Genomic DNA, 22,583 nt, shown 5'->3' with positions numbered 1-22,583 from the left:
CTGCCCTGTTGCCAGAATTTTTTTTTTATTAATTTTTTGGTAATCTGTAACATATTCCCATGGTTCAGAAGTCAAGAGGGCATAAGAGGGTGTAGAGTTGGAAGTGGTCTTTTCGGCCCTGCCCCCCAGCTGCACGGTTCTGCTCCCCACAGAACATAGTTATTGTTTGTTTATCCCTCCAGTTGTATTTGATGCACGCATAAGAAAATTATATATTACTTTTTTTAAAAAAGATTTTTATTTATTTATTTGGTAGAGAGAGAGAGACAGGGAGAGAGAGAATACAAGCAGGGGAAGCAGGAGAGGGAGAAGCAGGCTTCCCACTGAGCGGGGAGACCAATGTGGGACTTGATGCCAGGACCCTGGGATCATGACCTGAGCCAAAGGCAGCTGCTTAACAACTGAGTCACCCAGGCGCCCCTGTATATATATTACTTATATCTTCTTACTACCTAAATGGCTATTTATAGGCTGCTAATTTTTTTCCATTTCAGAACTAAAAGTACAGTTTCTTAATATTGCTTTGAACATGTATTGATTTAGGTCTTAAATATTAATTGAGCACTTCCTATGTGCCAAGTAGGGTGCCAGGAGGCAGAACCCTAGAACAGAGCCCCTGCTCTAGAACAGTTTAGCACACAGTAGGTGAGAGAGATGTGTACCCAGCCAGAGTAATTTTGGAAAAGGAAGAATTGCTGCTTTTCGCATCTCTGGTATTTCAGGAAAATAAAAAAGCCGAGGAGAAGCCAGTGTTTGATGAGAGTCTCAGAGAGGGCACACTCATTCCTCCCTGCAGGAGGGATTTTTGGCCAGAGGTGAAAAGACAACACCAGTCGTGAAGCGCTCATTGATGCCTGTCACGATCAATGCAAATATCTCAGCATTTTATTCGAGAAAAAGCAAGGGCAGGCATCCAGGTGGTTGTTTGTGTTCCCACGTTCACAGTGGGGGCTTCTGTCATCACCATGGTACTTAAAATTGTGGGACAAGCCATGACTGAGGGCAGGTGCAGTGCCAAGCAAGCCTGAGGAGCTGTGATGGCCCAGGCTGCTGCTTCGGAGGGAGAGGACCAGGCTCCCGCCAGGCTCCTGAGAGCCCAAGCCAAAAAGAAGAAAATGGGAGCGTGCATAGTATGGGATTACCCTGTCCAAAGATAGTCTGGCCTTCACTTCTGGGAATTCATCTCTAAGCCCTTGGACTGTCCTGCCTGATGGGAGCGCCCTTTTGCCTTGAGGCTTTGAGTCAGCCGGATAATAACCTACGATTTAGGGCGAGGGCTTTGAGCTGCACCACAAAGCAGTGTAGAGTAGGGTCTTTGGATCATGTGGTGTCAGCTCCTCTCTGGAGCGGCTGGAGTCCAATCAGCTAGATGGGCCATCAGTTATGCCCACGTGACGGAGTACTCCCCAGAAGTCCAGACTCAAGGCTCCGGTGGGCTTCCCTGGTTGACAGTACCCCCATTGTCACACATGGTTGTCATGGTGTCAGTGCCGTTCACAACTCCGTGGAGACAGCACGTCTGGAAGCTCCACATGTAGAACTCTCCTGGATTCTGCCCTGGGCATCTCTCCCCTTGGCCGATTTTCATCTGTGTCCTCCCCCTGTAGTAAACCACAGCTGTGAGTAGAACAGCTTTCAGTGTGGTCTGTGAGTTCTAGTGGACTGTGGACCCTCAGGCTGGTGTTTGGGCACCCCTCAGCTTGGAGCTGGTGTTAGGAGTGAGGGTAGCCTTTAAGGAAGAGAAACACTTTATACGTATGTGTTGATTAATTTATGCATAGGAACCAGACATTGACTTGATAACACCCAGGGGTCTGTATAATGGAGTTGTGTGGGATGGCAGCAATTTTGCACTATTTTATACTATGATTTTGGTGTGATTTTACGAGGGAATGCCATTGCCTGGCAATACGTGGACTCAAAGCCTTTTTGTAATCATTGGGTTGTACTTCTCTTAAACACGAGGGGGCGCTCAAGGCTGTCTCTGAGGAAACAACCAGCGAGGAATGTTGGTTTTTGCACTAAGAGAATTAGAGACAATAAACACAGCAGGCCGTGCTGTCACGTGAAGACGCAGGCCCCGGTCTTTCCTGCCCACAGGTACATGACCTTAAATGGTGCTGGGCCCTTCCCATACTAAAAACAAGTCTCCCTCCTCCCCCATCTTGCCTCAGGTGGCATTACCCCAATCTTGTCCCTGTCCCCTTTTAGTCCAGACTCCTGCCCTTTAGTCTCAGCCCACGGCACCCACCCTCATTTTCCTGAGCCACCAGCCTCTGGTCATAGAGTAAGTGGTCAGGCAGGAGAAATCGTTGTTCCTTAAAAACAACAGTGTGCGAGAGGGTTCAGGGCTGAACCCAGGCAGAGGAACCAGGAGGTTCACCAACTAGAGTCCCAATAAGTAGATCAAGCGGTCAAAAGTGTGGAACAGCACATCAAGGGGCTGTGTGGTGTCTAAACAGGAGAGGGGCAGCACTTAATGAATCTGAGACCCGCTACCAGCCGCTCAGAAAGTCTGCAGGACCACTTCCAAATAAGATACCTGATTGGGGGTAGGGGGTACCTGGGTGGCTCAGTGGGTTAAGCCTCTGTCTTCGGCTCAGGTCATGATCTCAGGGTCTTGGGATCAAGCCCCGCATCGGGTCCTCTGCTCAGTAAGGACCCTGCTTTCCTTTCTCTCTGCCTGCCTCTCTGCTTACTTGTGATCTCTGTCTGTCAAATAAATAAATAAAATCTTAAAAAAAAATAAAAAAGATACCTGATGGGTAGTGCAGGGATCTTACAACAGAGTCTTCCTGATTCCTCCTTCCGGCCCCTTGTAACATTTCTGTTACAGATGTCACATTCATCAGCTATCATCGTCTGTCACTACTGTTATTTTTAACACACGACATTGATTTGTTCATATATTGATGCTGCCGGTCTTCCCCAACTAGAATGTGAGCACCATGGGGGGCAGGAATTGGGGCTGTCACGCCCACCATTTTAGACCGGGGGCCTAAAATAGTGCCTGGCACAGAGTGGTACTCAGTAAATATTGGTTCAGGAAGCCAGTGAAGTCCTTCTTCTTACTTGGGCAACTCGGTATGCTCTCAGATCCACAAATAACAGATATAAAGTGAAACCCCAGAGGTGTGTACAAACTGGAGTGCTCCATTGGCTAATCCCTTGCGTGGGTGGGGCATTTAATGGGAAAGAGTTATAAACCCTCTCTTGATCTCCGGGAGGCACCCTGAGAGGAGAGCCAGGAAGAGAGAAGGTTAGTGGTGGATTTCTTACACACTCTTCTCGGCTGTGGCTAGATAGTTATATTCTGTGGCCGGTTTTGCAGCTTACAGTCAGCAATTGCTCTAACTTTGTGACTAATTTAATGCCTATTATTTTAAACTTGCTTATATCAAAAAGAACATATTTTTATGCAGAGTAGATGGGTACATGAAAATGAGATGGCAAATGTATATTTAGATAAGGCCTTTTAAAGACTTTCATTGCCTGTGTATGACATTAAAATGCCACCAGACCCCCGTACCACATGTGAAATGGAATTTTAAAAATATGTAAGAGTCAAGTGGTGTTTCAGTTGATTGATGGAAATAACCCACTTACCAGAATTGAAGCTTTTGAGCCATTACATTTTTTTTTTCTTCCTCAGGCAAATCTCATTTTTTTTTTTTTAAAGAATTTATTTATTTGAGAAAGAGAGAAAAAGAGCAGGGCAAAAGGGCAGAGGAAGAGGGAGAAGCAGGCTCTCCACGGAGCAGGGAGCCTGATGCAGGGCTTGATCTCAGGACCCTGGGATCATGACCTGAGCTGAAGGCAGACACTTAACCGACTGAGCCACCCAGGTGCCCCCAAATCTGATATTTCTGTATAAGTTGAAGAGAACACAGGCAGTGCCTCACAGAAAGGTTAAATCTCCTTCTTAGGTGTCTGCATATGCTTGGAGGATATAATTCAAATAACTTGACGAGGGGGCCTTCCTCTGAGGTCCTGTATCCCTGTGGGTCTATGCTAAGTTGAAAAGCAGAGGGGCCTCTAGTCAAGCCCTGAAATAATTTTCCTAGGACTTGTCCTAATCATTAAACAGCGGTGCGGCAGGATGTGGTGCACTGCGCTTATTCTCCCAGCAGCCTCAATCACCTGGGCAGGTGAACGTCTCTTTCGTAGCTCAGGTCTATTTTTCATTTCAGTTTATAAGGCTGGGTATAGACGTTGACTTCTCGTCAGTTTTGGAAACGTGACTCAATCCTTTAGACCCTAACAGAAAGGAAATATAGTTTCTGAAATTCAAATATTGGGCTTTTTGGAGAAATTACTTAGCATGCCAGCAACACTGGCCTAGAGCTACCGCCCTAATCGTCCTGTGACAGAAGTGACTCAAACCTCACCCCACCCAGAAATCTCCTTTGGCTATTTGTGTATTAAAAATGCCAGGTGGGGCGCCTAGGTGGTTCAGTGGGTTAAGCAACTGCCTTCGACTCAGGTCATGATCCCAGCGTCCTGGGATCAAGCCCCATTCAGGCTCCTTACTCAGCAGGGAACCTGTTTCTCCCTCTCGCTCTGCCTGCTACTCCTCCAGCTTGTGCTCAATCAATCTCTCTCTCTCTGTCAAGAACTAAATAAAATTAAAAAAAAAAAAGCCAGGTAAGTGCTTGAGCTGGTTTTCGGAAGAGCTAGTTCCATATAGGAGGCTTATCTTTTGATAACATGTCTGATTTTGCTAATAGGTCATGTTAGGAAAATAGAAATAATTCCAGGCCATTATAAATGGACTGTAACTTGAAGGCTCTATTTAGCTATACTTTGAAACTCTACTGAAAGTCTCGGTGATGCTGTTAATATTGCTATTTTCCGAACTTGAACATATTCTTTGTCTGAAACATTATGTACTTAGGGCTAAATTGATGCTACGTATCTCCAGTCTAGCAAGTTTAAGTTTTGTGGGGAATATAGGGCTATCTGGGAGAGGTGTGTTTTTGGTTTTTTGTTTTGTTTTGTTGGTTTTTTGTTTTTAGTTGTTGTTGTTGTTGTTGTTGTTTGGCTAAGTAACACATTTTGATCTGCTGGTTGTAATGAAGATAGCCCATTCTGACCCACTGGAGAAGCCAAAGTAAATGTTATAGCTATTTCTATTAATAATAGATTTAGAATTTACATCTTATATTCTGGCCCAGAGCATCTGCTAAAACTGGAAGCCTCTTAAATGAACCCCTTAAAATGTTCGTCATCCAGAAAATTCAATAAAATCCTACCTTTTGCCTGACTGTTCAAATAGTTGATAAAAACGTGTGCTGTTTCACCCCGGCTTTCCAGAATGGCAGTAGAGTTTCGCCCCCAAAAGACTGGCTGCTTTCCCAATGTGTTTGTTCTGCAGTTAGGCGCATAGGGCAAAGAATGAAGACAAGGGAAGAGACATAAGATCAGAAAGACTGTTAAAACTGGAAGAAATGAAAGAGGTTACCAGATTCTGAACCCACTTCCATGTTTATAGTTCAGGCACCTGACATTTCTTCCAGACCCGCTCCAGGATTGGAAAGAAGCTACACACCTGTTACTTGGTTCAACTTGGGGTTTGAAGAAGGCCTTACTCACATCTCAAAGGAGGTCAACAAAAATGATGTAACATGGGAAATTCACTCATAATCACCCCAATTTCTTCTGCCCTTCTTCTTCTTAGCTACACACAATTCCAACACTTCACCATTTGCTCACCCTGTTTTTCAGGCATCCTTTTCTGCAATTTATACCTGCACAACTGTCCCTGAGAAGAATGACCCACAGCCACACACCGAGCCCCTGATGCAATTTTGCTGGGTTTTCACTCCAGACCTGGCTTCTCAAACTTCATTTTATTTTATTATTATTATTTTTAAAGATTTTATTTATTTGTTTGACAGAGAGATCACAAGCAGGCAGAGAGGCAGGCTTAGCGTGAGAGGGGAAAGCAGGCTCCCAGCTCGATCCTAGGACCCTGGGATCATGACCTGAGCCAAAGGCAGAGGGTTTAACCCACTGAGTCACCCAGGTGCCCCTCAAACTTCATTTTAATATACAAGTCAGTTGTCCAGGGCTCTTGAGAAAAATGTAGGCTCTGATTCAGTCACTCTGCCCCAGGGACTTAGAGTCTGCAATTCTAAGTTCACTGTCAGCCTCCTGGGGAAGCCAATGCTGCTGGTCCGAAATCACAGTCCTAGAGAATGACTTCCCTTCCTTTCAGAAGCAAATTTCACTGCTTTTCTCTCACATGAATGTTTGCTGCCATCTGGAGACATGGATGTGTGTGCACATATGTTTGCATGCCTGTGTGTGTGTGTGTGTTTGTGTGTGTGTGTATCATTATTTGAGTCCTTACGGTGCTTAGCGGTTTGCACACATGACCTTATTTCCACCTCATAACGACCCACATGAATTAGGAACAATTAGTCTTACTGCACAAATGAGGAAACAGGCTCAGAGAGTTTAAGAAACTTGCCCAAGGGAGAAATGGAGCTCAAATTTCAGCTTAGGTCTTGGCTTTTATTGGTACCCAGGGCAAACTCAGATATGAGTTCTTCCACATTTTCTTTTCTTTCTTCTTTTTTAAAAAAAAAATGTTACTTATTTTGGGGGGAAGAGGGAGAGAATCCTCAGGTAGACTCCACGCTGAGCATGGAGCCCAAACGGGGGGCCTGATCTCACAACCCTGAGATTATGACCTGAGCCAAAACCAAGATCGGATTGCCTCACTGACTGAGCCACCCAGGCATCCCCACATTTTCTGAAAGATTTTGGGCATGTTTTTTTAAAAACCAAGGCCCACACTCTGACCATCCAAAGTATGCGATGACATCGTTGCTGCCTTAGACACGGGCCTCCGGAGCTCTGGGTTGGGGGTGGGGCGGGCCTCCCAGGGCTCATCTCAGGTGAAGCTGCTTTTGGGGGATGTTTGCAAGCCCTAAGAGATGCCTTTTAATTTCCAATGTAATAAGCCCTTGACAGGAAGCCTAGCTGGTGAACTAGGTTTAATTCAGAACATACCTGTTGGTCCATATTAGCTGCACAAAAACCAGACTTGTTTATGGTGAGCTCAACACCTCGGGTTCTGGATCTTTCAGCGGCTATGTTCGCAGAGTGTCTGCATTCTGGATGAAATCCAGAAAACACTCTTCTTTGTTCCCTTTATTTCTCACGAAAGGAATGAATATTTCCATTGTGATGTGTGTTTTGTCCATTACTTTATTTAGTCCTCAGCCCTCACAATAGCCCCCTGACGTCAGTAGGGCAACCACCATACGCATTCTAAGGATGAGGAGACCGAGGCTCACAGAGGTGGGAAAAGGTTGTACAACATTAGTGAGGAATCATGACTCTATAAAGCCCAGAGCCCCCCCGCCTTTGAAAGATGGGGATAGTCCATTTAAGGACTGGACATAGTTGGGTATCGTGCCTGGTAGAGGGGCTGTGAATAAATGGGACTGGAGTCACATCCGAGCCCTCAGCTTTCTCAGGGTTCATTCTCTCAGTGAACCCAGAGTGGCTATGAATCCACATTATTGGTTATAGACCCAAAGGAGCACAACTTTCCCTTCTCACCCAGTGAAAACGTCCCTCCCAAAGGAACACACCCCCTTCCACTCCTGGTACTCAGCCTCCCGTCTACCTGATGTCGCCAGCTCCCACTGTTTCATTCCAGCACCTCGAAGGGCTCGCATCTCTTGAGTGTTGCTCCTGCCATGCCAGCAAGAAGCTTGCCCTCTCTTGATCATTTTCGGACTACATTTTGCTGCCTCTCATCTGAGAGACTTCACTGGGTCTCTGGAATAAATACGATGTCTGGAGCCTCCAGACAGCCTGAGTGTTAGGACACTCAGTAGTCGTATTACGTTAACTGTCTCTTGTGGGCAATCTGGGGCTAGGATTTTAATCTCTGTAGGTCTCAAATGACTAAGAGAAGAGTCAGAAGAAAGACCATTCGGCCTGCATATAAGTGACCATTCATTGCCTAGAAACAACATTCTGGAGGCTACCAGATAAGACCTTTTCTGAATTCATGGTCTACACCAAAGAATAATGTTCAGCTCTGGCTAACTGGGGGAGCAGGATAGAATTACTATAAAAAAGGTGTTTGCAGGTGTTCATATGTCCCACATTCTCCCACTGTAAGATTTATTTCAAACAGGGGCGCCTGGGTGGCTCAGTGGGTTAAATAAAGCCTCTGCCTTCAGCTCAGGTCATGATCCCAGGGTCTTGGGATCGAGCCCCGCATCGGGCTCTCTGCTCTGCAGGGAGCCTGCTTCCTCTGTCTCTCTGCCTGCCTCTCTGCCTACTTGTGATCTCTGTCAAATAAATAAATAAATAAAATCTTTAAAAAAAAAAAAAAAGGAAGATTTATTTCAAACAGAATTTGGACTGTTGGAAGGTTTCAGGAACACAGAACAACAGAAATTAACCTGAGACCAGCCCTGGCTGGATTCACAGCCTCATCCCCGTCTCTCAGAGCAGGTGGAGAGGGGTCAGACTGGTTGGAGGTCTGTGTGCTAAGCAGAGAGTGGAGAGAAGGAGCTCCTCTAGACGGGTGGGGATATTTAACTTCACCAGTATCGCTTTATTTTTGTCTGAAGGCAGCAGGAAGGATGAGACCTGGAAGGGGTTCTCAGAGGGAGGGTTTGAATCATTTGCCAATCACCCAGAGTTTGCTGCTGTTGGATATTTGTAGTTGTTTGTCTGTGTGTTTGTCTTGCTTACGTTTGCTCCTTAACCATCTTATTTGGGACCCTGGAGGTGACCAGAGAATTCAAGAGTTTTTTCACCAGGGAGAGTTTAACACGAAGCCACCATTTCTCTTCTCCCTCTCATCATTAATTTTGTTGCAAGGTTCACTCTAACGTGTGTTAGCAGTGTGTTACTACACTCAAACATATTTCTCTAATTGGGGAATTTGGGTGCCTTTTTAATCATTGTGTTTCCCAAGACAATAAAGTAGTGGGTCTTTAGGAAGTTCCTGTAACTTTCAACACTCAGTAGCTAAAGAGGCAAATTTAGAGGAAGGACTCCTGACAGCAACCCAACAGAAGCAGTGCCCAGAACATGACAAGACCGCCGCAAGAAAGGAATTAGCGTGGCTCTGGTAGCACATACACTATAACTGGAAAAACACAGAGATGACCACAGCTCCAGGCAAACATGACGCACATGTTTGTGACGTGTTCCATATTACAAAAAAAAAAAAAAGGAGGAAAGGAATTCAATTTTTCTAAGAGTTAAACTGTAAATGCAGCATATAAGAAAATAGGGTGGTTGTGGGTAGTATTGCTTCAAGATACTTTTAAGATTTTGTGAACCCGACCCGAGTGCCTTTGCTGTCATGATTGTGGGTATTTTACAGTCAAAGTTTTCATTATCTACCGAGCTACCGAGCTGATTTTTAAAAAAAAAAAATTTTTTTTAGATTTTATTTATTTATTTGACAGAGACACAGTGAGAGAGGGAACAGAAGCAGGGGGAGTGGGAGAGGGAGAAGTAGGCTTCCTGCTGATAAGGGAGTGCAATGCAGGACTCGATCCCAGGACCCCAGGGGTCATGACCTGAGTCGCCCAGGTGCCCCTACCAAGCTGATTTCTAATTTTTTGGTGAATTTTGTTAGCACAGGCAGCATCCTCAAGCAGAATCCTAGCTAGGACAGGATACTTGCAGTTTGGCACTTAGTAGGCAAAGGACCACAGTGAGTGCTGCGTTAGAGAGCTAAGGTCAGTCTCTCCAAGAGCCATGCATCATCCCAAGGGTGCACCCTCCCAGCCACACCACCCCATGCACCACCTGTGCCAGAAGCCTGGCTTTCTTGCCATTTCCTTGAAGCATGCATTGCTGCCTATGGGGCCAGAGTGGCAAATGTGAGACAGGGAGACCCAGTAGTCCTCTAAGTTGGTATAGAGCTTTTGGTATTCTCAAAGCATGTTCAGTAATCCTGTGAGACAGGCAGGGGTCACTAACATCATAACCACTGGTGACCCTTGCCACAGCTAGGTGGAAAGTGCAGATCAGGCATGCTCCCATTAGCCCTATCCTCTTCTTTAAAAGGTTGTGGGTCACCTAGTGCCATCCTTCCCAGTTGCAGATGAGGACATGCAGGTAGACAGAGGTACTGAACTGGGCCTAAGTCTGCCTGGTTCCCTGGTGCCTGGGTCGACTAGAATCCTGGTCCTGACTAGGCCTGCCTTTGTCTTTGTCTCCCCCAACACTCAGAAAAGTCTTGCAACAGAGACAAAAGCATGCCCAACTCCCAAGAAACATTTCAGTCCTAACCAGCCCAGCTCCCTGACACTGTTAGATAAGATTTTCTTTTTGCAAGGTCATTCACAAAACCATCATAAAAACTCCTGGATCCTATCTCAAAACACCAGAGACTCTCAAATCTATGGAATACCTCGAGACCTTGGTATGTATCGTTTGTGCTTTCTTTTTTCTTAAATTGTGAGATAGAGCATACATACAGGAGAGTGTATTTTATGTACAGTTTAAAGACTAGTTATAAAGACTGGTTGTTAATTTTGTTTAAGAAACAGAATATTAATAGCACTCCAGACTCCTCCCCTATGTCCCTCCCAAATCACACCCCTTGTTCTCCTCACCAGCGGTGACAACCATCCTGCTTCCATGATCATTTTTCTCTTGCTTTTCTTATTTTTCTTGTTTTGCCCTTCAGAAAACCCCAAGCCCAGAGTCATGGCAACCAAACCCAAGCTCTTCTACTTCCGTGGCAGGGGCAGGATGGAGTCGATCCGCTGGCTGTTGGCTGCAGCTGGAGTGGAGGTTGGTTCCTGACTGGGAAAAGAAAGGGTAATTTGGGTGGACTGGAGTGGTCCTCTTCCCCCTTCAAAATTTAGGATGGTGCCATAAAGATAGATCTACTCTTTCCCTTTCCACATACCTTTCTTTGTAAGAGGTGAGAGAGGGATCACAGTCTTCTGTGTAAGCAAGGATGGGAGGGTAGAAGCCTAGGGAGATGTTCTGGAAGCTTGATAGAGGCCCAAGAGGCCATGGTGATTCATAAGACAGAGGAGAGAGAGGAGTCTGTACAGGAACCAACTGATTTCCTGTGGTTCTCCTGGCTCTGGCCTGACACCTCAGTCTTACTCCACCCCTGGCTGCCTACTGGAACCTTAGGCCCAAATGCAGTCTGGTTTCTTCTTGAGCCCTTCTTGGAAAGGTCTGCCCCACTGGGATCTTTCCTTAATTCTGAATTCCCTAACCATTGACTTTTCCATAGATTTTCACAAATTCTTTGGAATTGTTTGGTTTCAGACAGGTGTGAACTTCTTTTTCCCCTTTGAATGCCATTCTTTAAGACAAGGACCCATACATGACCTTCTTTGTTTTGTTCACCTTATCCTAACCCCATCTCAAATTTAGGGGACCAAAAAAATCACTCTTTCCCACAGGAGTTTTAGGGATTCCATCAATAAATAATGACAACCCACCTGAGTAATAATCTTCAGACCCTTTTTCATTGAATGTATGAGGATCAAAGAGAAATTTAATTTGACCTGAGAGGGATAATGACACACAAGAGAGAAAAGAAAAGAAAGCGAGGAATGGAAAAAGGGAAATCATTGAGGGAAGCTGATGAAAAAGACAATAATTTGGAGAGAAAAAAGAGCTAAGGTGAAGAAAGAGGAAAATATTAATGGGACTGAGGGGATCCTATAAGTAGGCAAAGTCCCAAAAGGGGTGCCAGTCCCATGCCCATATAAAGTAATCTACACACACACTGGTGGAATTTTCAGCGGTGTGGAAATTGACAACTTTGTGGTTCCTTTTAAAATTTTCATTCTGAAATTCATTGGGTACTTTATACTGTGAACATATCTCTGCCCCCCTCCACTCCAGGACATTAAAGTTATAACCAAGTTTCTATCCTCTATCTAGTTTGAAGAAGAATTTATTGAAACAACAGAACAATATGAGAAGTTGCTGAAAGGTGAGCCTAGACTTAGTCAATGTTTTCTTACTGGGAAAAATAAACATTTGTTTCTGGAAATATTCTTTTCAATACAGAACACGGAACAATGGAGTGACAACTATAGAAAAAGTACTGCTCGCACTGAACCAGTGCTCACTGTGTCCCTGTCCCCAGGGCTAAATTTATCATCTGCATTGTGTCGTTAGCTGTCATAAAAGCTTATGAAGTAGACTCTGACCTGGATCTCAGTTAGAGATGGTAGCATGGGTTTGACTCAGCTAATTTGCTCAATACTCGCCACCCCACTAAAGAATGCTTTAAGAATTCTTAAATAATGATCCAGTGGATTGGAAGGGAGAGAGAAAAAGGGAAGGGAATTTGAGCTAAGATACTCTCTAGTTCTCATGGCTCACATTCATTCTTTCTTTCTGGTTTCAACAGATTATCAGACACCATCTTATCACATCATAGTAGAACTAAGATTATCAAAAAGACCGAAATTTGGTTAAATTTGGAAGAAGTCCTCCTTCATCCTTACAATTCCCTAGAAAAGTTTCTCACACCAAGAGAAAATACTAATACTTTCATAGTGCTTTTTTTTTAAAAAAAAAGATTTTATTTATTTATTGGATAGATAGAGATCACAAGTAGGCAGAGAGACAGGCAGAGAGAAGATAAGGGGGAAGCAGGCTCCCCGCTGAGCAGAGAGCCCAATGTGGGGCTCAATCCCAGGACCCTGAGATCATGACCTGAGCCAAAGGTATAGGCTGTAACACACTGAGCCACCCAGGCATTCTGACTTTCATAGTGCTTCTTAACCATCTAACAGCCACAATGTTACTTTCCTTACCTAAGGAAACATGGATATTCTCACCATTGCTGATAAACAGTCATGAAATTGACACATATTATTTTTTTTTGAGAAACATTCAACTAGTAATAAGCAGACCCGCCATTTACAAACTGTATGACTTTGCAGAAGACCTTTAACTTCTCCACATCTTATCTCCTTACCATAAAATAAAGATAATCTCTGTGGTCACAGATAGAGCATACCAGTAGATCTCGCTAAATGGGGAAGGCTGGCTAGCCTCTTACCCAATTCTTGCCCAGGAATTTATTGTCTGGATTATCCCTGAAGTTCCCCATTCTCTTTGTTTCTGCCCTACTCCACCCCAAATGAGGCCAGTCCCTGGTATGTAGTAGGGATTAAGTACATATGTATTGAATAAGTAAATGAAAGGCATCTCCAGAAACTCTTCCATGAAAACGACAATAAATAGAGACAATAAATAAAGACAATAATCATCTTCCATGATGATTCTGGCAAGAACTCTTCCCTAACAGCCTGTGAAATCCTCCATCCCTCCCTGAGTCTGTGATGCTGTTCGGGTGCTTGAGACATTCTCCTGGGCATTATTATTAGTGAAGAGGAGACAGAGAGGGACTGTTGGCTGAAGCTCAGGTGGCCCACTTCTGTAGTGAGTTCGAGCAAGTCATGTTTGCCCCCTTGGCCTTCATAGTGCCATAGTGTACTGCATGAGTGAGCTAAATGGCTTCAAAGATCCTTTCCTATACTCTTGATATGAGAGTTTTAAAAAAGCTTCTGAAGAAGATCATCAGTTCTGAGAAGCATGTCTTATCTAATGGACTTCTGCCTCACTAACAAGCCGTAGCACAGAGCCCAGTTTAGATGTTCATTCAATGTTGGACAAATGTAGAACTGCCTTTAGGAAATGGAGATTTTACAATCTCTGCATTATTAATAGTACCAATATTTCCAAAGCACGGCCACAGGCATGATCTTATTTTTGCTCAAGGAAACTCTACAATGGGCAGATCAGAAAATAGGCTCAGGGAAGACAGAGACTTGCCTGAAGTCATCAACTAGACAGAGACACTGGCTCTCTGGTAAGTTCCTCTACTGGTTCTCATTAAGTCAAGTGGCAACAGTATTGGAAGGTGGGGAAATTAATTCTGGCCTTTGCCAATGCACTAATGATGTCTGGTTCCTATTCTGGATAAGAATAAGGAATAAGTTCCTTATTCTCAGCAACATAGGGGTGGCAAAGGAAATTTAAAGGCCATTTATTTCTTCAAGACCCTATGAAAAGAGCACTATTTATAGTGCATCTTTAAATGCATTACTTATATAGGCGGTCACTCACAAAGAAGAAAATTTAACTTCACTGAACACTAATTATTGACCGTATTGTTTTATTTATCTCGTTTCATCCTTTCAAAAATCCTGCTAAATAGATATGATTACCATTTTAGAGCAAAGGAAACTCAAGCTCAGTTAGGTCATTCACTTAAAGTCGCATGGTTGGGGAGGGCTAAAGCTGGCATTTGGACCTGGTCTGCCTGGGTTCTTGCTGTTGCATCTGTCCTGCTGCCACATAGGCCTGGAGTAATGCCCGCTATGCTTTCCAAGGAATTCAGGCTCCCATCCTCCACTCCTGAATCAGAATATCTGGGGAGTGGGGTGAGTATTTTTAACAACCTACCACGGTGAGATGATTCTCATACACCCAGAAGCACTTACACTGTAACAGTCATAGTAAATGTACAGCATCTTAAACAATCGTGATTAACCAACAAACAAAAATGCATGAAACCGTGAAGCAAATCTCAGATTTTCAATAAAGCAAATGATAGGCATTTCCTCAACAGCTGGGGTCTTTAGCTCACCACTTTGGATGAAAACCAAATCATTCAACAAAATTAAAGAAACCCTCCTGCAGGCTTACCAGAACCATGGAAGGAGAGTTTTCTAACCTCGCTTTGCTCAATCCACAGATGGACGCCTGCTTTTCGGCCAAGTGCCTATGGTTGAAATTGATGGAATGGTGCTCACGCAGACCAGAGCCATCCTCAGCTACCTTGCCGCCAAGTACGACTTGTATGGAAAAGACCTGAAGGAGACAGTCAGGTAGCATAGCATTCACAGCTGTACTTGATTTTTTTTTTTTAAGATTTTATTTATTTACTTGACAGAGAGAGATCACAAGTAGACAGAGAGAGAGAGGGAAGCAGGCTCCCTGCGGAGCAGAGAGCATGATGTGGGGCTCGATCCCAGGACCCTGGGATCATGACCTGAGCCTAAGGCAGAGGCTTAACCCACTGAGCCACCCAGGTGTCTCTGTACTTGATTCTTATCTAAGCTCTGTAGTCCTACACCAGCTGCGACCCAGTTACGGTGTTGCCTTTCAGCCTAGACTGGGGGGGAGAAGGCAAGGGGAACAACAGGGAGATGCTCTTGCTATACCCAAATGTCTTGTGCATAACAGAGTAAGTACTCCAGCGTTTCCTTTTACTACTCATGGTGGTGTGCATTCAACATTCTCATATTCTCTCCCCACTCCTAAAAAAATATGTTCTTATAAAATGATCTGCTAAACTCTATAGCATGAAGGTGGAAATGACTGACAGGGCAAACAAACATTGAGCATTGTATCAGTGGTCTATTACTACAAATAATGCTGTATAGCATATCACCTTGAAACTCAGTGACTTAAATCAGCATGTATTTATTACTGTATCTTGTGGGTGTTGGCGTATCTGGGGCAGGCTTGACTCCTCTTGGCTGGACTCAGTCATGTGACCTGTGGTCCACCAGTAGTCAGCCAGGAGGCTCTGGTTTGGGGTGCTGAGTATCAACCCAGGGGCAAGTGGGCCATATGTCTCTCATCCTCCCACAGGTAGCTTGTTCTTGGGGCAGCTAGGGAGGGTTCTAGGAGAGAGACTGAAAGCACACGAGGCCTCTTAAATTCAGAACTGCTCAATTCCACCTCATTCCGTTAGTCAAAGCAAGTTATGAATGAGATCATCCCAGAAAACGGTCATCCTAACTTGCAATCTCCAAAATACATGGCAAGAGAAGCAATTTCAAACAGGGTGTGAAAAGAATCCTTTTAGAACACTGTAAACAAGTACTAATATACAAAAGCAATCTGTTTCTCATCGTTTTGATGCATGTGTTCGTTGTTTTGTTTGTTTGTTTGTTTGTTTGTTTTTTACAATTCAAGTGACCGTCTAGGTAACAATCTAACCTGTAGGAAAAATAATTTGTAATTCAGATGGGACAATAAAGCAAATTATGCTTTTTATATGTTATAAAGCAAAGACAAAGATGACCACTGAACCAAATTTGTTGGGCAATTAGCATATAGGAGGGATACAGACACACAACCCTTAATGTTTGCACATTGGTTGTAGAAGTAACTTGCTCAGCGTAACTCCGCCAATTAGGCCAATAATCCATGGTAATGTATCTACCATTCTTGGTTATTATTGTTGTTGTTTTTTACCTTTTCTGTGTTTGTCAGTGAAAGGAAAATTTTAGAGAATGAAATCCAGGTGTCCGATCTGAGTAGGAAAGCACACTTTTCTTTCTCAGTTGCCAGGTCAGGGGAGAACCCGCTAAATTATTTATTTTCCCTAAAGAAGTGAAAAGGTTCTGGTACCAATAGTCTCGGACTTCCGGTAAACTTCATCCGGTTGGGTTTTTAAAACCATAATAACTTATTTATCTATTTACGGCAGACTTCAGCTTGGAGGCACTTGTTAATTTTTTCCACACATCCCTTCTTGCAGTAAGCATTTCCAGAGACCCTCATATCCTCGGGTCCCTTGGAGGGCTCTGGGTCCAGAAATCATTCCTGCGCACGGACTCTTAAGGGAAGGGGTGCGACAAGTCATCTCCTCCTATATCCATTTCCGCCATCGCAGAGGCGAAGTAGCAAACCCCCATCCTCATAAGGTTCCACGCGCTGTTTTGTCAGGATCAACATGTACACGGACGGCACCCTGGACCTCATGCTAATGATCGCCGTGGCTGCGTTCAAACCCCCCGCGGAAAAAGAGGAGAGTCTTGCTTTAGTCGTGAAGAGAGCGAAAACTCGTTACTTCCCCGTCTTCGAGAAGGTAGGGGGCAGGGACCCGGTTTGCGGCCGGGCGAGGACCCAGCCGAACGGGGACAAACGCCTAGGTGCTCTCGCGAGAGACCGGATTCCTGTCGGCGCCGGCTGCGCGCGCAGATCCTGCGGGTGTGGGGGCGTGGCGAGGGTGAGGGCGGGGAACAGGGGGCGGGGCTGACGTCCTCGAGCGGCCTCCAGTACCCTACCGCCCCATTCCAGAGAGGGATGGGAACTGAGAGTCAGATTTGGGACGCAGCAAGTTCCCACTGCTGCTTCCCGACATGTAAGGATGCAGGGCTTATTTCCTGTTGCTGAGAAGAATAGTTCAGCGGTGAGGATCTCAAAGGATAAGCTATGATGGTGCTTTACTGCGCTCGGACCAAAACTTTAATAAAGTGTTGCAAAACAAAAGGACGTAATTATGTGGAACCTCTGACAAGACAGAATGGGAATAAATCAGATGCAATGAAAGGACACAGCATTTCTGTTCCGATTTTTAAAAATAAGCCATCAGCAGCCTAGGGCCCCAACACCTTAAATTCACCGTGTCAGATGTTTCTTTACCTTTAATACTGGAGGCTGATCATGCCTCAAGCAAAAGACAAGATCTTTTAAATTTACAACTTTCCCGAAGTCATTTTGGAGAGCATCCTAATTACGAATGTTCTCGAAATACAACTGGTAAGGTTCCAGACTTAAAGGACAGTATGGGACATGGTAAGAAAGACTTGTTAGCAGAGGGCTCCATCAATAAAGGCTTACCAAACGGAAGTCTGCGGGATTTCGCCTCAGTCTTAGTCTTGGGAAAGAATGATTTACTACTGTTTAGTCTAGAATGAAGAGTTCTGCCGGTGCTTCAAAGTCCTGGACGATCCAGTTCCTCTTTATTCAGGAGCAATGTGCCGTGTTGTTGAAACACCTTCCATTTGAAAAATTAGTATCATTCTTTGAGTTGAAATGTTAAATGGGCTTTCTGATACTATTTTCTACTGTGGTGTAGCAGCCTGATTCTAACTAATCATGACTTTTATGTCTCCCTATACTGGTGGGTATAGTTTTACTTAATCATCTGTAGGCGTGTAAGAGAGAGCTCCCTTCATGCCCTTCACTACCCCAAGTATCTTGATAATCACTGACAGATTCCCAACAAGGCTGTGCCAATTTACAGCAATGTTTATGAGTGTTTAAGACTTGCTTTCATCTGATCCTTTCCAAGCAGTCTTGGAGATTATCAAGAAAAAGATTCTTTAGTAAATTTGATCTGTACAGAAGATTCCCTGCTTTTATAAGTGCATAGCCAGGCAAAATAGTCTTTACTTTTATTTGATATTCTTTGTTATTTCTCTTTCCTTAGATTTTGAAAGACCATGGAGAAGATTTTCTTGTTGGCAACAAATTCAGTTGGGCAGACATACAACTGTTAGAAGCGATTTTAATGGTGGAAGAACTCGATGCTTCTGTACTTTCTGAATTCCCGCTGCTAAAGGTAGGGTATTCACTTGCACACGAAGCCCAGGAAATAGTGAATAGAAACGAAGGCTAAAATGAAATGCATCTCAAAAAAAAAAAAAAAGAAAGAAAAGAAAAGAAATGCATCTTCAGGTCAGTTTCAAAAGAAGACTTGTTAAAATCATTATTTTATTCATCTTGGCAATTTTCTCCTGCTCGCCCTACAGGATCATTAAGAAATAAACCCTTATGTTGGGAGAGAGATAGGTTATGTTGGCTTCTAGCATAAATATTGAGTGCTTGCTTGCTTTCTTTCTTTTTTTTTTTTTTTCATGCCTTGAACATTTTTTTTCTGATGAAGCAAGGCTGACAAGTCTTCCTTCGTTGTTTCCCTCCCAAGCACCCACCAGACAACTCTGCCTCCCTTTAGTACCCCCGATGTTGAGGACATCCCACCATGTCCCTCCATTGGTCAGAACTTCTGCCTGGGTGTCACTGTCTGTCTCTGCTGTGTCACCCATCCTTAGACCTCCCTCTCTCAATCCTGCCACTGCCAGACCTGAGCCAGCCTCTGTTCCAGGTCCTTAGAAACCTTTTATCTAAGAGAGGACCGTAGGTTTTTTGGTTTAAGAATAGTATTTTTTTGGGACGCCTGGGTGGCGCAGTTGGCTGGACGACTGCCTTCGGCTCAGGGCGTGATCCTGGAGTCCCGGGATCGAGTCCCACATCAGGCTCCCAGCTCCATGGGGAGTCTGCTTCGCTCTCTGACCTTCTCCTCGCTCATGCTCTCTCTCTCAAATAAATAAATAAAATCTTTAAAAAAAAAAAAAAAAAGAATAGTATTTTTTTTTTCCTTACTTCCAATGAAATGGAATTTCAGGTTTCTACACTAGGCATTTATATGAAACAAAAAAAGACGGGACCTATCTAGCCTAATGCTACTACTGGATTAGACTCTTTGCCCTCTTATTTTACATTTTTCCCCCAAAATAAGATCATACTAAATATTGTTTTGTGGTCCGCTTTTAACATTTAAAAAAATTATCATGAATATTTTGACATGTCAGCAAATATTCTTCTACAATATCATTTTATTTTATTTTCATGAAACAATAGAGCCCCATCTTTTTGAATAATCAGAACTATATAAAAAGGGCATAAATTGAGAAAACTCATTCCCACCACTACCCTCTCATCTTCCGCCCCATAATCATTTTTATTAGTTTCCTGTGTACCTTCCCAGTGTTCCTATTTATGCAGATACAGCAAATATGAATATTTATTTTTCTCTCACCCCCACCCATAGCTTTCTCTTACACAAAGTAGCAAATATATTTTGTTCTGCCGGGGACTTTTTATTTTTTCTTTCTTTCTTTAAATTAAACCATGCATTCTAGAGGTTTTTTTCTGTCAATACAGGGAACTTCTTCTTTCTTTTTATATACAGTATCATTTTAAAGATTTTTTAAAAAATTTATTTGACAGACAGAAATCATAAGCAGGCAGAGAGGCAGGCAGAGAGAGAGGAAGGGAAGTAGGCTCTCTGCTGAGCAGAGAGCCCGATGTGGGGGGCTCGATCCCAGGACCCTGGGATCATGACCTGAGCTGAAGGCAGAGGCTTAAGCCACTGAGCCACCCAGGCGCCCCTACAGTATCATTTTAAGTTACCTGCTTTTATCCCTTGTGGGGACTTACCATAGTTTATATGACCAGTTTTCTTTTCTTGGAAAGATAGACTATTTTCAATTTTTCACTCTGCTAGCTTTTTAAAAAAAGATTTTGTTTACTTATTTGACACAGATTGAGAGAGAAGGAATATAAGCAGGGGGAGTGGATGAGGGAGAAGTAGACTTCCCACTTAGCAGGGAGCCCAATGCAGGGCTTGATCCCAGGACCCTGAGATCATAGCCTGAGCCAAAGGCAGACACTTATGACTGTGCCACCCAAGCACCCCACTCTGCTAACATTCTTAACATGATTTCTTTGCTCACCTTTATAATAAATTCCTAGAACAGGAATCGATAGGTCAAAGAATATTAATTTTTTAGAGTTTTTAATTTGTGCCATCTACTTGTGACAGTGAGATTTTAAGAAGATAGTTTATTTTATTTATTTACTTACATTTATTTGAGAGAGAGTGAGAGAGAGCATGAGAGGGGAGAAGGTCAGAGGGAGAAGGAGACTCCCTGTGGAGCAGGGAGCCTGATGCGGAACTTGATCCCAGGACTCTGGGATCATGACCTGAACTGAAGGCAGTCGCTTAACCAACTGAGCCACCCAGGCGCCCTTAAGAAGATAATTTAATTCACACTAAACACACTAGCCATTGTATTACCTTTCCTGGGAACACCTGGCAACCAGGTGTTGAGGGATTAAGTCAGATTCAACAGACTGGGCTCCGAAAGCTGACAGTCTAGACACTCCCGTGACAAAAGTTCTGTTTAAGGTTATGACTGCTATTAAGGTTCTGACTTTACTGGTTCTCATCTCAGGCATTTAAAACAAGAATCAGCAACATCCCTACGATTAAGAAGTTCCTGCAACCTGGGAGTCAGAGGAAGCCACCCCCAGATAGCCACTATGTGGAAGTGGTCAAAAGCGTCCTGCACTTCTAATGGCAGCAGGTCCTACCCTGGTCAACAGCGACGATCCGTCGGGTCACAGCGTCAGTACGGGCTGCCCAGTGAAGTGAATTGTAGAATCTAGGAGTCAAGTGTCTGAAAAGAACAAAACCATACAACCATGAAAGAACAAACACCAATTAAATGCAATACAAAACCATTCTGTCGTGTGATTTTTTTTTAATTGTAAAATGTTATAAAATTATTTTTATTATTAATGTAAACAAAGGGCTTGGAAAAGTTGAACTTTCTTTTAAGGTATCTCTTAGGGAAAGTCTCTTTTAAGAAGTCTCTTCTCTCCCGTGCCTGGGTGGCTCAGTTGGTTGAGCATCTGACTCTTGGTTTTTGGTCACATCCTAATCTCAAGGTTGTGGGATCCACGCTTCTCCCCCATGGGGCTCCGCACAGGCTTGTGCGCGCGCGCGCGCTCTCTCTCTCTCTCAAATGGGTAAATCTTTAAAAATTTTTCAAAAATTAGGGCGCCTGGATGGCTCAGTGGGTTAAGCTGCTGCCTTCGGCTCAGGTCATGATCTCAGGGTCCTGGGATCGAGTCCCGCATCGGGCTCTCTGCTCAGCAGGAAGCCTGCTTCCTCCTCTCTCTCTCTGCCTGCCTCTCTGCCTACTTGTGATCTCTCTCTGTCAAATAAATAAAATAAAATCTTTAAAAAAAAAAAAAAGGAAAAAAATTTTCAAAAATTAAAAATTAAAATTGAAAAAAAAAAAAAAGTCTCTTCTCTCTTAAGAAGCCGAAAAGAATATAGGCTTCTAGACCAGAGAAATGTGGTATCTAGGAGGAGTTTATTGAATTTATTGACTAGCATTCTTTTTTTAAAAAAGATTTTTATTTATTTATTTGACAAAGAAAGAGCAAGAGAGGAAACACAAGCAGAGGGAGTGGTAGAGGAAGAAGCAGGCTTCCAGCTGAGCAGGGAGCCCTTTGCGGGGCTTGATCCCAGGACCCTGGGACCGTGACCCAAGCCAGAGGCAGCCGCTTAATGACTGAGCCACCCCTTGACTAGCAACCTTGACTGTTTCTGGTTATTTCAACTGTCTAAAATCGTAACAGTTTAATATTTCTATTATGTGGTACTTTAAAAAATATATTTATTTATTTATTTGACAGAGATCACAAGTAGGCAGAGAGGCAGGCAGAGCGAGAGAAGCAGGCTCCCTGTGGAGCAGAGAGCCCGATGTGGGGCTCGATCCCAGGACCGAAGGATCATGACCTGAGCCAAAGGCAGAGCCTTTAACCCACTGAGTCACCCAGGTGTCCCTAATGTGGTACTTTTGAATATTAAGTTATATATAATTACATTTGATGTAATTATATAATATATATTATATATTGTATGTCATATATATTTGGGACAATGCTTGAAGCCTAGTAATACATTTGATAAATATTGATATATATTAATTTTATTTCCTCCTCTTTGGGGATTTTTGTTTCCTTGACATGCTATTTCCCATTTATTTATTTTTGAAATATAATTAACATAGTGTTATATTAGTTTCAGGTGTAGGATATAATGATTCGGCAATTCTGAATATTACTCAGTGCTCATCATGCAAGGGTACCCAAGCCCCTTTATCTATTTTGCCCATCCCCCACCTGCCTCCCCTCTGGCAACCACCAGTTTGTTCTCTATATTTAAG

The 22,583-nt window shown here is 43.6% G+C and overlaps 1 protein-coding gene across 1 annotated transcript; it reads left to right on the top strand.

Moving 5' to 3' along the window:
- Nucleotides 1-3,182: 3,182 nt before the first annotated feature.
- Nucleotides 3,183-21,087, top strand: LOC122909140 (glutathione S-transferase A4-like). Its single transcript, XM_044252886.1, has 7 exons — nt 3,183-3,259; nt 10,682-10,788; nt 11,905-11,956; nt 14,738-14,870; nt 16,723-16,864; nt 18,212-18,343; nt 20,799-21,087. Exons 2-7 carry the CDS (start codon nt 10,702-10,704, stop codon nt 20,919-20,921), a joined length of 669 nt encoding a protein of 222 aa, XP_044108821.1. The 5' UTR covers nt 3,183-3,259; nt 10,682-10,701; the 3' UTR covers nt 20,922-21,087.
- The last annotated feature ends 1,496 nt before the right edge of the window (nt 21,088-22,583 follow it).

The sequence above is a fragment of the Neovison vison genome, chromosome 1 (genome assembly GCF_020171115.1).
Source record: "Neovison vison isolate M4711 chromosome 1, ASM_NN_V1, whole genome shotgun sequence".
Lineage (NCBI taxonomy): Eukaryota > Metazoa > Chordata > Mammalia > Carnivora > Mustelidae > Neogale > Neogale vison.
This window is presented reverse-complemented; position numbering and strand designations above follow the sequence as displayed.

Excerpts from the sequence above, each read along its gene's own strand:
- LOC122909140 (XM_044252886.1), top strand. The coding sequence starts at position 10,702 with ATGGCAACCAAACCCAAGCTCTTCTACTTCCGTGGCAGGGGCAGGATG. Across the intron at positions 14,871-16,722 it reads GACCTGAAGGAGACAGTCAG|GATCAACATGTACACGGACG; the intron begins GTAGCATAGCAT and ends CTGTTTTGTCAG. Across the intron at positions 18,344-20,798 it reads CTGAATTCCCGCTGCTAAAG|GCATTTAAAACAAGAATCAG; the intron begins GTAGGGTATTCA and ends TTCTCATCTCAG.